Raw genomic sequence first — 13,756 nt, forward strand, 5'->3', positions numbered from 1 at the left:
TTTATTGTAATTTAGAACTCAATTAAATTTTTAAAAAGTCAAAAAAGCCACAAATGGATATATATGTATAAAACTATCACAGATACAACTACAAATATGTTTTTGGCATATGGGAAAAACAGAAATGTCACATAGTGTGAAATCTATATATGTGATTACCCAGACAAATAAACCAAACATTTTAAGGATATAAATGACTGTAGACAAATGTACATAAAAAGATCTAGAAGAACATATGCCAAATTGATTATCTCTGACAAAGAAAAGGGATTAGGGCAGGAAGGTAATTATAAGATTGAACTTTGTTCTAAGAGAATGTAAAAAAGTACTAAATATATCACCAAAAATCAACAAGATAAGAATATCCATAGGCGTGCAGAGTTGTTCACTGTTTCAAAATTTGTAAAAGTGACTAGCTCAACAACCTGAATTTCCACCAATAAGAGAATAGCTAAAGATGATTATGGTACATTCTTCCTATAGAGACGTTGTTCAAACTATATAATTACATACAGTATGATGCAAACTATATAATTACATACAGTATGATACATAACAAAACTTTTCAAATGCTGAATTAAGCACACCTAAAATTCCACCCCATCACCTATAAAATTCATAAGTAATTTTAATCAGTAACTTAAAAAAAATTAAATATATTTGTGTATCAAAAGAATACGAAATTTCAGCAGATCAAAAGCTGAGAGGCCTGAGAGCAGCAAATAGAAAGCCCTAGGTGTTATCAGCTGTTAGGCATGGGGAGACTTAAATCCCCATCAGTGGAGAAAGAGCTCAATAATACATGGCCCAGGGATCCCTGGGTGGCGCAGCGGTTTAGCGCCTGCCTTTGGCCCAGGGCGCGATCCTGGAGACCCGGGATCGAATCCCATATCGGGCTCCTGGTGCATGGAGCCTGCTTCTCCCTCTGCCTATGTCTCTGCCTCTCTCTCTCTCTCTCTCTGTGTGACTATCAAAAATAAATAAAAATTAAAAAAATAAATAATAATAATACATGGCCCATTCCCACTGCAGCATAGTAAGATGGAGCTCTTACAAAAGGAAATGATAATCTATATGTAATGCCACAGAGAATTTTAAAATAAATGTAAGGGAGGGGCACCTGGGTGGCTCAGTGGTTGAGCATCTGCCTTCAGCTCAGGTTATGATCCGGGGGGTCCTGGGATGGAGCATCAAGCTCCGCATCCCGGTAGGGAGCCTGCTTCGGGCTCTATGTCTGTCTCTGTCTCTCTGTGTCTCTCATGAATAAATAAATAAGGGAGATGCGGCAAGATGGCAGAGGAGTAGGTTCCTCAATTCACTTGGCCCCACCAACTTACCTACATAACTTTCAAATCATCCTGGACAGCTATAAATTCCACCTGAGATTTAAAGAGAGAACAGCCGGAACGCTACAGAGAAGGGTTTTCGGTTCTAGCAAGGTAGGAAGGTGGAAAAAAAATTAAAAAGAACCAAGTGGTGGCCACGAGGAGCTGGGTGAAAGCCTTCGGGACAGGAAAGCTCAGCCCCAGAGAAGCGGGAACTTTAAAAATCTGCACCAGATTTTTCCCGGACAGAAAAGCGCTTAGCAGGGAAATCGGGCAGAATTGCGGGAGGGGCAGTGAAGCCTCCAGTTTCCCGGAGTCACTAATAGAGGAAGTGCCCCCTGGGGGGAAAGCACAACACAAACTGTGGACCGATCTCAGTAAAGAGCTGGAGTGCAAATCTGGCAGGGCATCTGGCATGCAAGAATTCTACCACTGAACCACCAATGCTTGCCAGGGCATCTGGGAGAAAGAAGCCAGTCGGTTAGGTCGGTGATTCCAAACTTCTACACCCTGCTGCTTTCAGAAGCCTCGGACACTGGGTGCATGGTTCCAGCAACACAGGGCCCCTGATCACAGGGCGCCAAGCAGACACAGCCCACGATCCTACACTCCCCCCGGGACAGGTGGTGGCGGGGAGGGCACAGGACAGCGAGGACTCTCCTGCCCCCCAGGCGCCCCCAAGCTGTGCAGATCAGAGCCCTTGCGCCGCCCCAGGAGCATCCAGGCCACTGCGGACTAGAAGACTGCATTCATTACTATTGGGGAGCTGATTCCAGAGGTGGAGACCTGGTCATCACTGTTGTTGCTGTTCCTCCTGCTGTTGTAGTTTCACCTCGTGCTTGGGAGGGGCGGGGCCGCCAGGGAATGGAGGCCTCCCGGGGTAAATAGCTCCCACTGAGCCCTGCAACTGGCAGGGAGCAGGGAAGCTCCCCCAGGTACACACACCTGGGGATCAGCACAGCAGACCCCTCCTCAGAAGACCAGGTGGAAGGAGAGGGGAAGAGCAAGCTCTTCACCAAGCAGTGCTGGAAAGCTCCAGGGAAAACAGACGGATTTATAGTATATAGAACTAGAGAGTACCCCCCTTTTTATTCCCCTTTCCAGTACAAATCGTTTTTTGTTTTTTAAAGATTTTATTTATTAATGAGATAGTGAGAGAGAGAGAGAGAGAGAGGGAAAAGCAGGCTCCATGCAGGGAGCCCAACGTGGGACTCAATCCTGGCTCTCCAGGATCATGCCTGGGCCAAAGGCGGTGCTAAACTGCTGAGCCACCTGGGCTGCCCTTGTTTTTGTTTTTGTTTTAACTCATTTTTATATCAGACTAAAAATTTCCAATATTTTTTTCTAACCTTAACTACAATATTTTACCACTTCTTCATTCTTAAGTTTCTTCCTTTTTGACTTTCATATTTCTACAATTACAGGCCTTAGATATATTTTCCACTTCTAGATTCCCTTCAACATACTCAATTAAATTTGGGAGATATACAAGATATGTTTTTTTGCTTTGTTTTCTGTTTTCTGTTTCTCTGCCTCATTTTGTTCTTCAATGGCAGAAGTTCATACCTTCTAAAACATGACCAGCATGCACCCAAAACCAAGTGGTATACCGTGCTGGTTCATTCTGTGAGACTATATTCTCTCTTCATTCCCATTCTGCCCCCCTCTTTTATCTCATTTATGATTTGGTGGTCAATGTTGGGGCTCTCTACAAGTAATTCTGGTTTATATAAATGTGGGACTGAGCATGTTCTAACGTACAGAACTTAATAGACTCAGAACCAAGAGGACCACCCTCTAGAACCCCCTCAGGTAGACTATAATCTCCCTCCACTTTGTCACCACCACCATCTCCAAGTCCCCCCCACCTTTTTTTTCTTCTTTTTCTTTTTTCTTTTTTTTCTCTTTTCTTTTCTGCTTCCTTGGGATCCTTGGCCTTTAATTTTTTTACAACTTTGGTTTAAAATTTGTTTTTCACTTTAGTGGTCCTTTTCTTTTACTTCATTCTGATCTTTGTTTTCATTTTCTGGTCTCTGACCTCAGCAGAATCATCTAGGGTGAAATTTACTTAGGTTCTGGTTGATATTCTTGACTCAGCCCGCTCATACAGCCACTCTGCACTGAAGAAAATGACTAGAAAGAACTCACCACAAAAGAAAGAATCAGAAACAGTATTCTCTGCCACAGAGTTAAAGAATATGTATTACAATGCGATGTCAGAAAGCCAATTCAGAAGCACAATTATAGGGCAGCCTCAGTGGTGCTGTGGTTTAGCGCCACCTGCAGCCCGGGGCATGATCCTGGAGACTTGGATCAAGCCCCACATGGGGCTCCCTGCATGGAGCCCGCTTCTCCCTCTGCCTGTGTCCCTGCCTGTCTCTCTCTGTCTCTATGAATAAATAAATAAAAATCTAAAAAAAAAAAAAAAAAAGAAGCACAATTCCAGTGGCTCTGGAAAAAAGCATAAAAGATTCAAAAGACTTCATGACTGCAGAATTTAGATCTAATCAGGCTGAAATTAAAAATCGATTAAATGAGATGCAATCCAAACTTGATGTCCTAAAAATGAGGATTAGTGAGGTGGAAGAGTGACCGACATAGAAGACAAGTTGATGGCAAGGAAGGAAGATGAGGAAAAAAGAGAAAAACAATTAAAAGACCATGAGAAAAGGTTAAGGGAAATAAATGACAGCCTCAGAAGGAAGAATCTATGTATAACTGGGGTTCCAAGAGAGGGCCAGAGGGCCAGACAGCATATTTAAACAAATCAAAGCTGAGAACTCCCCTAATTTGTGGAGAGAAACAGGCATTCAGATCCAGGAGATAGAGCTAACATTCATGAATATTTATGCCCCTAATGTGGGAGCTGCCAAGTATATCAATTAATAACTAAAGTAAAGACATACTAGATCATAATATGCTAATAGTAGTAGACTTCAACATGGCACTTTCTGCAAATGACAGATATTCTAAGCACAACATCACCAAAGAAACAAGGCCCTTAAATGTTACACTGGACCAGATGGATTTCACAGATCTATACAGAACTTCCCATCTGAATGCAAATGAATACACATTTTTCTCCAGAGCACATGGAACTTTCTCCAAAATAGACCACATACTGGGTCAGAAATCATGTATCAACCAATGCCAAAAGATTGGGATTGCCCCCTGCATATTTTCAGACCACAATGCTTTGAAACTTGAACTCAGTCATAAGAAGAAATTTGAAAGAAACTCAAACACATGGAGGTTAAAGAGCATCCTACTAAAAGATGAATGGGTCAACCAGGAAATTAGAGAAGAATTAAAAAGATTATGGATGGGGATCCCTGGGTGGCTTAGCGGTTTAGCACCTGCCTTCAGCCCAGGGTGTGATCTGGGGTCCTGGGATTGAGTCCCGCTTCAGGCTCCCTGCATGGAGCCTGCTTCTCCCTCTGCCCATGTCTCTGCCCAACCCCCCCTCTCTGTGTCTCTCATGAACAAATAAATAATATCTTTAAAAGAAAAGATTCACAGAAACTAATGAAAATGTAGCTATAACTGTTCAAAATCTCTGGGATACAGCAAAAGCAGTCCTAAGAGGGAAATACATCACAAGCATCCCTCAAAAAAATTGGAAAAAACTCAAATACACAAGCTAACCTCACACCTAAAGTAACTGTAGAAAGAACAGCAAATAAAACCTACACCAAGCAGAAGAAGAGAGATAATAAAGATTCGAGCAGAACCCAATGAAACAGAGACCAGAAGAACTGCAGAACACATCAACAAAACCAGGAGTTGGTTCTTTGAGAGAATTAGTAAGATAGATAAACCATTAGCCAGCCTTATTAAAAAGAAAAAAAGACTCAAATTAATAAAATCATGAATGAAAGACGAGAGACCAAAACCAATACCAAGAAAATACTTTAAAAACTTATGAGCAGTTATATGCCAATAAATTAGGCAATCAAGAAAATGGATGCATTTCTGGAACACAAATTACCAAAACTGGAACAGGAATAAATAGAAAACCTGAACAGGCCAATAACTGGGGAAGAAACTGAAGTGGGCATCAAAAACCTCCCAAAAGTCCAGGGCCAGATGACTTCCCAGGGAATTCTATCAAACATTTAAAAAAGAAACAATACCTATTATTCTACTAAAGCTGTTCCAAAGGATAGAAAGGGACGGAATACTTCCAAACTCGTTTTATAAGGCCAGCATCACCTTAATTCCAAAGCCAGACAAAGACCTCCCTGCGTGGAGCCTGCTTCTCCCTCTGCCTATGTCTCTGCCTCTGTGTCTCTCATGAATAAAGAAATACTTAAAAAAAAATTACCATGGACTATCTTCAGAGAGTTACAAATAATCTTAAGATTTGTGTGGAATCAGAAAAGACCCCAAACAGCCAGGGGAATATTGAAAAAGAAAACCAGAGCCAGGGTCATCACATGCCGAATTTCAAGTTGTACTACAAAGCTACGATCAAGACAGTGTGTTACTGGCACAAACACAGACACAGAGATCAATGGAACAGAATAGAGAACCCAGAAATGGCCCCTCAATTCTATGGTCAACTACTATTTGACAAAGCAGGAAAGACTATCCACTGGAAAAAGGACAGTCTCTTCAGTAAATGGTGCTGGGAAAATTGGACAGCCATCCCTTTCCACTCCACCCACAGGCTTTCTTTCCACCAGAGGCAGCTGCCAATTTGCTTGGAGTGCAACCCTAGAAATAAACGTCTGGAATGCTTCCTCCCCTGCTACCCCCACCATCCCACAGTCATCTAGTTGTCCATCAAATGCTACTTAAATGTTGCCTTGCAAAGGGGTGCCAATCTAAAGTAGCCGTTTAGCTGCTTTCTTTCAGCTTAGCTGCTCTCTTTCACTTGTGTAACATTCACATCTTTTGTGATTTTGTTTAATCATCTCCCATACCCTGCACAGGGTCATGGATCCTGTCAATCTTGTTCATCCCTACATGCCCTAGAAATTACCTGGTGTAATAATCAGTAACCGTTTGTTAAATTAATATGTGCACTCAAGCACAAGAGAAACTGTTCACATTAAAATGTAAGAGGCACAAAGTCTGAAGATAGTGCCTTGAGTCCTAGCTCTGCAAACCCAGTCTCCTTGGATCCTTTACTAGTTTGGGGCCATGGACAGGCTTCCCAGTTTCCTCACCTGTAAGGTGGGGACCTACCGGCCTCATGGGCTCATGAGGCCCTTAACAACTCCGTACACACAAAGTGCCTAGCTAAGAGTGGTGCCTATTATTACCCACTCAATGGGGTAATCCTTTCAATCCTTCATTTGATCTTCCTTACTTATTCTTCATGTGATTCTGTTTGCTTATTTTTCTTTATTGCTACTGTAAATACAATGTTTTGTCTCACTGTATTTTCCATAGTTATTGTTAAAGAGTAAAAATATCCTGGGGTGCCAGGTGGGCCAGTCAGTAAAGCATGCCACTCTTGATCTCGGGGTTGTAAGTTTAAGTCCCACGTTGGGCACAGAGATTACTTAAAAAGAAAAAATAATAAACAGATCCTTAATTTCGGTCAATTGTATCACTCATGCCACTCAGTGAATGGCCTTCTTCCCGGCACCCATCATCTTCCTGTAACACCTGAAGTGTCATACCACCTAGAAGGGGTCTCTGCTGTCACTAGTCACTTCACATTCCACTGTCCAACACCTCATGCAATCCAGTTTGCAGCACGCCAACCACCCTCAAGAAGTGACGCTTCCAACCCACTCTTTGGTACCAAGAAATTCCTTAAGACTCATAAACACCGAAGTCCCAGAGAAACACTTTTCTGAGGTATTTCCCGTCACGGCTCCCACATTTGCAGGGGAAGAGTCATTCTCCACACACCTGTCTTGCACCCGATCTGCCTTGTCTTTGCCACAAATCGGAGGATCCATCACACCCTGAGCTTCTACTAACATCTGTGTATTTCCAGAAGAGAGTTCCCCCTGGAGCTGCAGACTCAGCGGCGCAGCACATACTCAACACCTCTGCGGCTAGGCTGTCCTAGGGTGCCCAGGGGAAGCAACGCCCGCTGTGCAGTAGTCGGAAGTTCAGCGTTCCCCACAGGGTCCCCCTGCCAATAGCACGGTCCGGGGCCTACACGCCCCGGCTCAAACATGGCTCCTTCCGGCTTCCATAGCAAGGACCCTCACGACCCTCAGAGGTTAGGGGCCGCGACGGGCAACGGATCAGAACCTCGGAGGGAGAGGACCCAGGACAAAGTGTCAGAAACACGGACATCAGAGACAGGGGAAGGCAGGGGGCGGGAACGCGACAGTTCGGGCCCTGGACGTAACCGTCCTCAGTGCCCAGGCAGCTTCTAAAGACGAGGAGGTCCCTACTTACCCAACACGAAGCCTTGCGGAACGTGCCAGCCATCCCGCGCTGTTCCGTGCAGGCTGCGGGGCAGAGAACCGAGCTGTGAGGGTCTCCCTGCCGCCCATCCGCGCCCACCCAGGAGCGACCTCCCGCACAATCCAGTTTGCAGCACGCCACAGCGGGCGCGGCGACGAGGCTGTCCGGTGACCTCGAGTCCCGGCTGGCTGCGACCACGCCCCAGACCTACCGTGGGGGCTCAGCCGGCCAAGCTCCTGTTCTGAACAGGACGCGCCGGGAGGGGGCTAAATCTGTGCCGCCTGGGATCCAGAGCCACAGAAGCTCAGGAATCCGCGGGCCGGCTCCTGATCAAACCCAAGACGGAAACAGCCCTGGAGGAACGTACCTGACTACAGCCGCGGGCGCGGCGCAGCGGAAGTACGTCATGGCGGATTCCGTGGACCCAACGGCGACCGAAGAAAACTACATCTCCCAGAAGCGTCTGCGGAGGATCCTTGCTTACAGGCCGGGCTTCCGGCAGGAGGCAGATGTGCAGAGATGGGCAGAGCTTCTGGGGACCCAGACAGGGCTGGCAGAGGGGACCAGGTGGGCCTGTGGCGCTCGGCCCTGCCTGGGTCCAACCTCAGCACAAGGGCCGACATCCTGAGGCCTGAGGTCAAACAAGACGGAACACCACAGTGAGCCCTGCACACTTGGGAGATGCTGCAGTAGATGGAAAGAAATAGAAGCACACCAATCGTGGACATGAATATACGGCCAGTCCAAGATAGGTCAAACAATTCTCATTACAATGCAATAAAACTATAAATAGCATAATTTCAAAAGGATTTTATGCCTAAAAATCTTTTTTTCCAAAAAGCTTTCTATTCAACAAATATTTGAATGAAATAGGGACAAAAGTGTAGATAACACTGTAAGCAGTTATGAGAGAAACAAAGCGAGGATAACAAAAAAATCTCACAATCTTGAGTAATTATAACAATAAACACCAAAAAGCAGCAAGTTAAAGTCTCAAAAACCTAGTGAAGAAACAGCAAAATAAGCCAACGAAAGCAAAGGATATATTAAAGATAAAAGCAAACAACCAGACAAAATTAGCAAGAACTGAAAAGACACAAAGTAACTGACATCTAGAGAACACAGTTAAAGTGAAAACCACAGGCCCAAATTGGAAGCACATGGGTGAAGGCCCTAGATCTGTAAACCCAGAAGTTTACCTAACTTAATGTTAGCAGTCTCAACTTCCCAGAAATGTCATCTTCACGGGTCAGCACCGATAGGATAATGTGTCACAGGGCCCTTTCCTTTTCATCCCTTAAGGAAGAGGAGGGAATCTACCTACTATATCTTCTGTTCCCCTAATAAGGGGGACCTCAGCTAAAATAATCCCTTTTTTCTATTTATGACTTCTTTGTCATGCTTTTTAAAGCCCTTCCCTTTCTGTAGCCCTTCTCCTTTTCCAGCTAGATCAGTTGCTGCCTGATCCATTAATCGATTAATAAAGTCAATGAGATTAAAATTTACTTGGCTTAATTTTTATTTAACAACACATCTTAAAAAAAAAAAAAAAAAAAAAAAAACACATCTAATGACCGTTGAGTATGTGTAATTTTTATGTGCACAAGGCACATTCTCCAGGATAGGTCCTATAGTGTCACACCACAAAACAAGCCTCAATAGATTAACAAGGATTGAAATCATACAAAGTATGTTTTCTGACAACAGTGGAATTAAGTTAAAAAAAAAAAAAAAGAAGAACCCTAGGAAACCTAGGAAAAATGTAGGGAATCCCCAGATTAAGTCAAGTAACTCCTAGCTCAAAAAATCACAAAGAAAATTAGAAAATACTTTGAATTAGAATGAAAATGCAACATATCAAAAAGTCTAGATAGGTGGAAATCCAAATCCTGAGCTGTTTTCTTTATTCAACTTACCTCCAATTTAATCTCCCCTTCCTATCTGAATCTAGACCTACTCACTTGGTTATAGTCTCATTAAACTCCCAAGCGGATTACATTTGTGGCAAGTTGCAAAAAATATTCTGTCTACTTCTCTGATTGAAGCAAACTTACCTCTTAAGACCTTTCTTAAAAATAAAAAAAAAATAAAAAAAAAAAGACCTTTCTTAGGCAATCCAGATTGCTATCTTATGTCATTTACATAAATGTAAATGCATTGTCCCCAATGCTACAGTCTTCCCAGACCTTTCCATATTAGGAACTTTAGTCTCCTGCTAATCTAAGTCTCCTTATTCACAATTATGATAGAATGAATTATGGTGAAAAGCTTCTACTAGCCTAAAATGATGCAGAACTATTTTTATGGAATAGGGAAAAACTATTTTAGGATCTAGGGTTGGAATTGGGTATAAAAGAATAGAAAGACATTCTGGAAAAGTCCATGAGAGAAATAGACATCTGTATACTGTAAGATGACAGTATACAGACAAGTGGAGACCAGTGAGGACATTTCAGTATGTAAGATATGCTAGAACTGAATACAAAGATAACATTCTGAAGGGTGCCTGGCAGGCTCAGTTGGTAGAGCATTGTACTTTTTGTGTTGGGGTCATGAGTTCCAGCTGGGTGTAGAGGTTACAAATTAAAAAAAAAAAGACAACATTCTGTTCACAGAAGATTTGTGATAGTCTTGGGAGATCTGCATGCATTAAAGAAAGCAGAGTTGCAACAATTGATAAATACATACATGTGATTGCCTTTTTCCAGTATGGGTATGGGAACTGATGCTGGAAATACCATATATAATTCATTAAGTTTGTATTAAGACTCTTGATTGCAGATGCCAGAAATATAGCTCAAAGTAGTTTAAACTAACAGAGGAAATGTATTACCTTTTCTAACTGAAGAAGTCAAGCTTCAAGAATGGCTGGATCCAGGACTTCAATCACCTATAGACTATGGTCTCCCTTTCTCTATTCTTCCCAGTCAGCCTCATCTTCAGTCAAGCTTTCCTCATGAAGTAGCAGAGGGAAATACACATACTTTTGTAATAGTTCTGGCAAATATGGAGCGATTGACTTTCATAAGGTCAGATACCCATCCCTGACAGAGTCAAAATGACTAATTATCCAGGCTTGGATAAAACCAATAGTTCATTGTTCTAAGCTTCACTGAAACTACACAGACTAAACACAAGAGAAGGGTTGTTTCCCTAAAAAATAGAGATAAATTACTGAAAGAAAGGGAATGGATGTAAAAAAGGCAAAAATACAATTTCTCAGGTCTAGTTCTAGAATTACTGACTCCTCCAGTAATGGATTAATCCTGTTAATTAGGAAAGTCACAGCATGAGAAAGCATTGTAACGTTTTCAGTGCTCGGGTCATGTCTCAAAGCCTCCAAAGTATGATTTGTAATTTGAGCCATATAAATTATCCCTATAGCCTTTACATCATATATCATTTTTTCCTATTTGCCTTTTTTTCTACTTAAAAGTGCTCATATCTATTTTTGTTCCCAAATTTGGAAACAGTAGGCTCTCATTACATATTGGATTGGTTGATTAATTTATATGGAATTTGCCTAGAAAAACTCTTTCTTCATTTTTGGAATGGTCTTTTTCTTTTTTTTTCTTTTTTTTAAATTATTTTTTTATTTTTTGGAATGGTCTTTCTCATAATAGTTTCTTTCCTGTCTTAGCTTCCCTGATCTTCCTTCCTATTTCTATGTTCTTGTAGATATCTACTATATAAGCCTAGGGCTTTAATACTAAGGGAATTAGCAAAGATGAGACAAATTATTTTTATAACAGATTTATAACCTAGCTGGAACCAGAAGTATACACATGCGGTAGGTTGAGTTTTGCAGGAAACAGACTTTATAAGCAGGCGGGATATTAGGGATTTCCCTTAGGAATTACCACTGGGAGGGAGTGAGGGCAGCAGGACTGGACAGAAGAAAATGAGCAGTGATGCTTTTACAATACAGGCCTCAGCTCATCTCACAAAATCTCTGAAACTGGCCATTCAGAGATGAACAAAAGTGAGGTAAAGAAGTGGAGACTTTGTACCCTTATAGTGCCCAGTTTTGGGGTATGGGCTGAATCCAAGAGGCTAATTTTGGGTGAGGCAGCTCCCTTCAGCGGAGGGCAATTTCGTCCGAGGGACTCATTTATGGTCCCTTAGAAACACAACTGGCATGTGGAAAAATGAGAGGCTCTGTCCTGAGGGAGACTGCATGCCAGGGCCCCTCTACCACACTAAAGGCAGTAAAACCATCTAGATAAGACTGCTTGAGAAGTTTAAAGATTTGCAGAAAAATCAACATGTTATTATAAAGTCAGCTTTTATTTTTTTTTTAATTTTTATTTATTTATTTATGATAGTCACACAGAGAGAGAGAGAGAGAGAGAGGCAGAGACACAGGCAGAGGGAGAAGCAGGCTCCACGCACCGGGAGCCCGACGTGGGATGCGATCCCAGGTCTCCAGGATCGCGCCCTGGGCCAAAGGCAGGCGCCAAACCGCTGCGCCACCCAGGGATCCCTAAAGTCAGTTTTTAAATAGAACTAGGGAAAACCACTGTTTTCCAGACACACCCTGGATAGCATCACTGCCTATACTTACTACATGTCAATTATATATACTTAAGCAATGTGGTGAAAAGTAGTATTTATACTAAAAATGATTCCCAGAGTTCAACCACGTGCATAGGGTTATAGTAACCTAAATCTTTTTTTAGCTAGAAAAATTTGTCTTTATATCATTTTGAAAAGTTGAGCTTGAAATTCCACATAAACTGGGCAGCCCAGGTGGCTCAGCGGTTTAGCACAGCCTTCAGCCCAGGGCGTGATCCTGGAGACCCAGGGTCGAGTCCCACGTCCAGCTCCCTGCGTAGGGCCTGCTTCTCCCTCTGCCTATGTCTCTGCCCCTCCCTGCTCTCTCTGTGTCTCTCATGAATAAATAAATAAACAAATAAATAAATAAATATTTAAAAAAAAGAAATTCCATATAAACTATTTAGTAAATAGGCCTGTGTTATAGTTTTCTTTTATAGTCACAACTTAGACCATGTAGGTTTGAATTTTTTAAAGATTTTATTAATTTATTCATGAGAGACACAGAGAAAGAGAGGCAGAGACACAGGCAGAGGGAGAAGCAGGCTCCATGCCGGGAGCCCGATGTGGGACTTGATCCTGGGACTCCAGGATCATTCCCTGGACCGAAGGCAGGCTCAGGATCACAACCTGGACCAAAGGCAGGTGCTAAACTGCTAAGCCACCCAGGGATCCCCAACTTCTCCAATCCCTTAATTTCATAATGTTTTCCTACACTTTCCCCCTTTATCTTATCCAGTAGTTTTCAATGCTTAGGATTCAACAAAATCACTTAACCAGGTTGTTAAGGCATGTGTTCCTTATCTAGAGGATGAAGCTTGGATATTTGTATTTTTAATAAATTTGCTAGGTAAATATGCTGCTTGCCAAAGTGTGGAAATCACTGATTTACCCCCTTCCCTTATATCCTTTCTCACTTTCCTAGACAAAAATCTTCTAGTTTTCAGGGTCACTATCCAATTTTTAGACTGCAAATTCATTATTGAGAGCTATCTGTGCCATTCACATCTCACTGACATCATTTAAAGTTTAATGATCCTATTTTTAGCATAGAAATTCCCTTCCTGGGATGCCTGGGTGGCTCAGTGGTTGAGCATCTGCCTTCTGCTCAGGGTGTGATCCTGAGTCCAGGGATTGAGTCCCACGTCAGGCTCCCTACGAGGAGCCTGCTTCTCCCTCTGTCTGTGTCTCTGCCTCTCTCTCTCTGTGTCTCTCATGAATAAATAAGTAAAATCTTAAAAAAAGAAAGAAAGAAAGAAAGAAAGAAAGAAAGAAAGAAAGAAAGAAAGAAAGAAAGAAAGAAAGAAAGAAAGAAAGAAAGAAAGAAAGAAATGCCCTTCCTTCCAGGAGTGCTTGAGTGATGCAGTCAGTTGAGTGTCCAACTCTCGGTTTCAGTTCAGGTCTAAGTCTCAGGGTCGTGAGGTCAGGATTGTGGGGTCCAGGCCCACATTGGGCTCCATGCTGAGTGCACAGTTAGCTTGGGACACACTCTCCATTTGCCC

General features: G+C 42.6%; 1 protein-coding gene across 6 annotated transcripts in view; it reads right to left on the reverse strand.

Annotated features, from left to right (window-relative positions):
- LOC100686099 (zinc finger protein 84) overlaps nt 1-13,756 on the reverse strand; it is a 65,110-nt gene that overhangs the window by 48,441 nt on the left and 2,913 nt on the right. For 3 of the 6 annotated variants that reach the window (XM_038574573.1, XM_038574571.1, XM_038574576.1), the window contains exons 2-3: nt 8,068-8,331; nt 7,692-7,744 (exon numbers count right to left, since the gene is read on the reverse strand). In XM_038574573.1, coding sequence (XP_038430501.1) covers nt 7,692-7,724 — 33 coding nt within the window. In that variant the 5' untranslated portion in view covers nt 7,725-7,744; nt 8,068-8,331. Of the gene's footprint in view, nt 1-7,691; nt 7,745-7,911; nt 8,332-13,756 lie in introns of those variants that run through there. The other 3 variants (XM_038574572.1, XM_038574570.1, XM_038574575.1) reach the window with 2 other exon arrangements.

The sequence above is a fragment of the Canis lupus genome, chromosome 26 (genome assembly GCF_011100685.1).
Source record: "Canis lupus familiaris isolate Mischka breed German Shepherd chromosome 26, alternate assembly UU_Cfam_GSD_1.0, whole genome shotgun sequence".
NCBI lineage: Eukaryota > Metazoa > Chordata > Mammalia > Carnivora > Canidae > Canis > Canis lupus.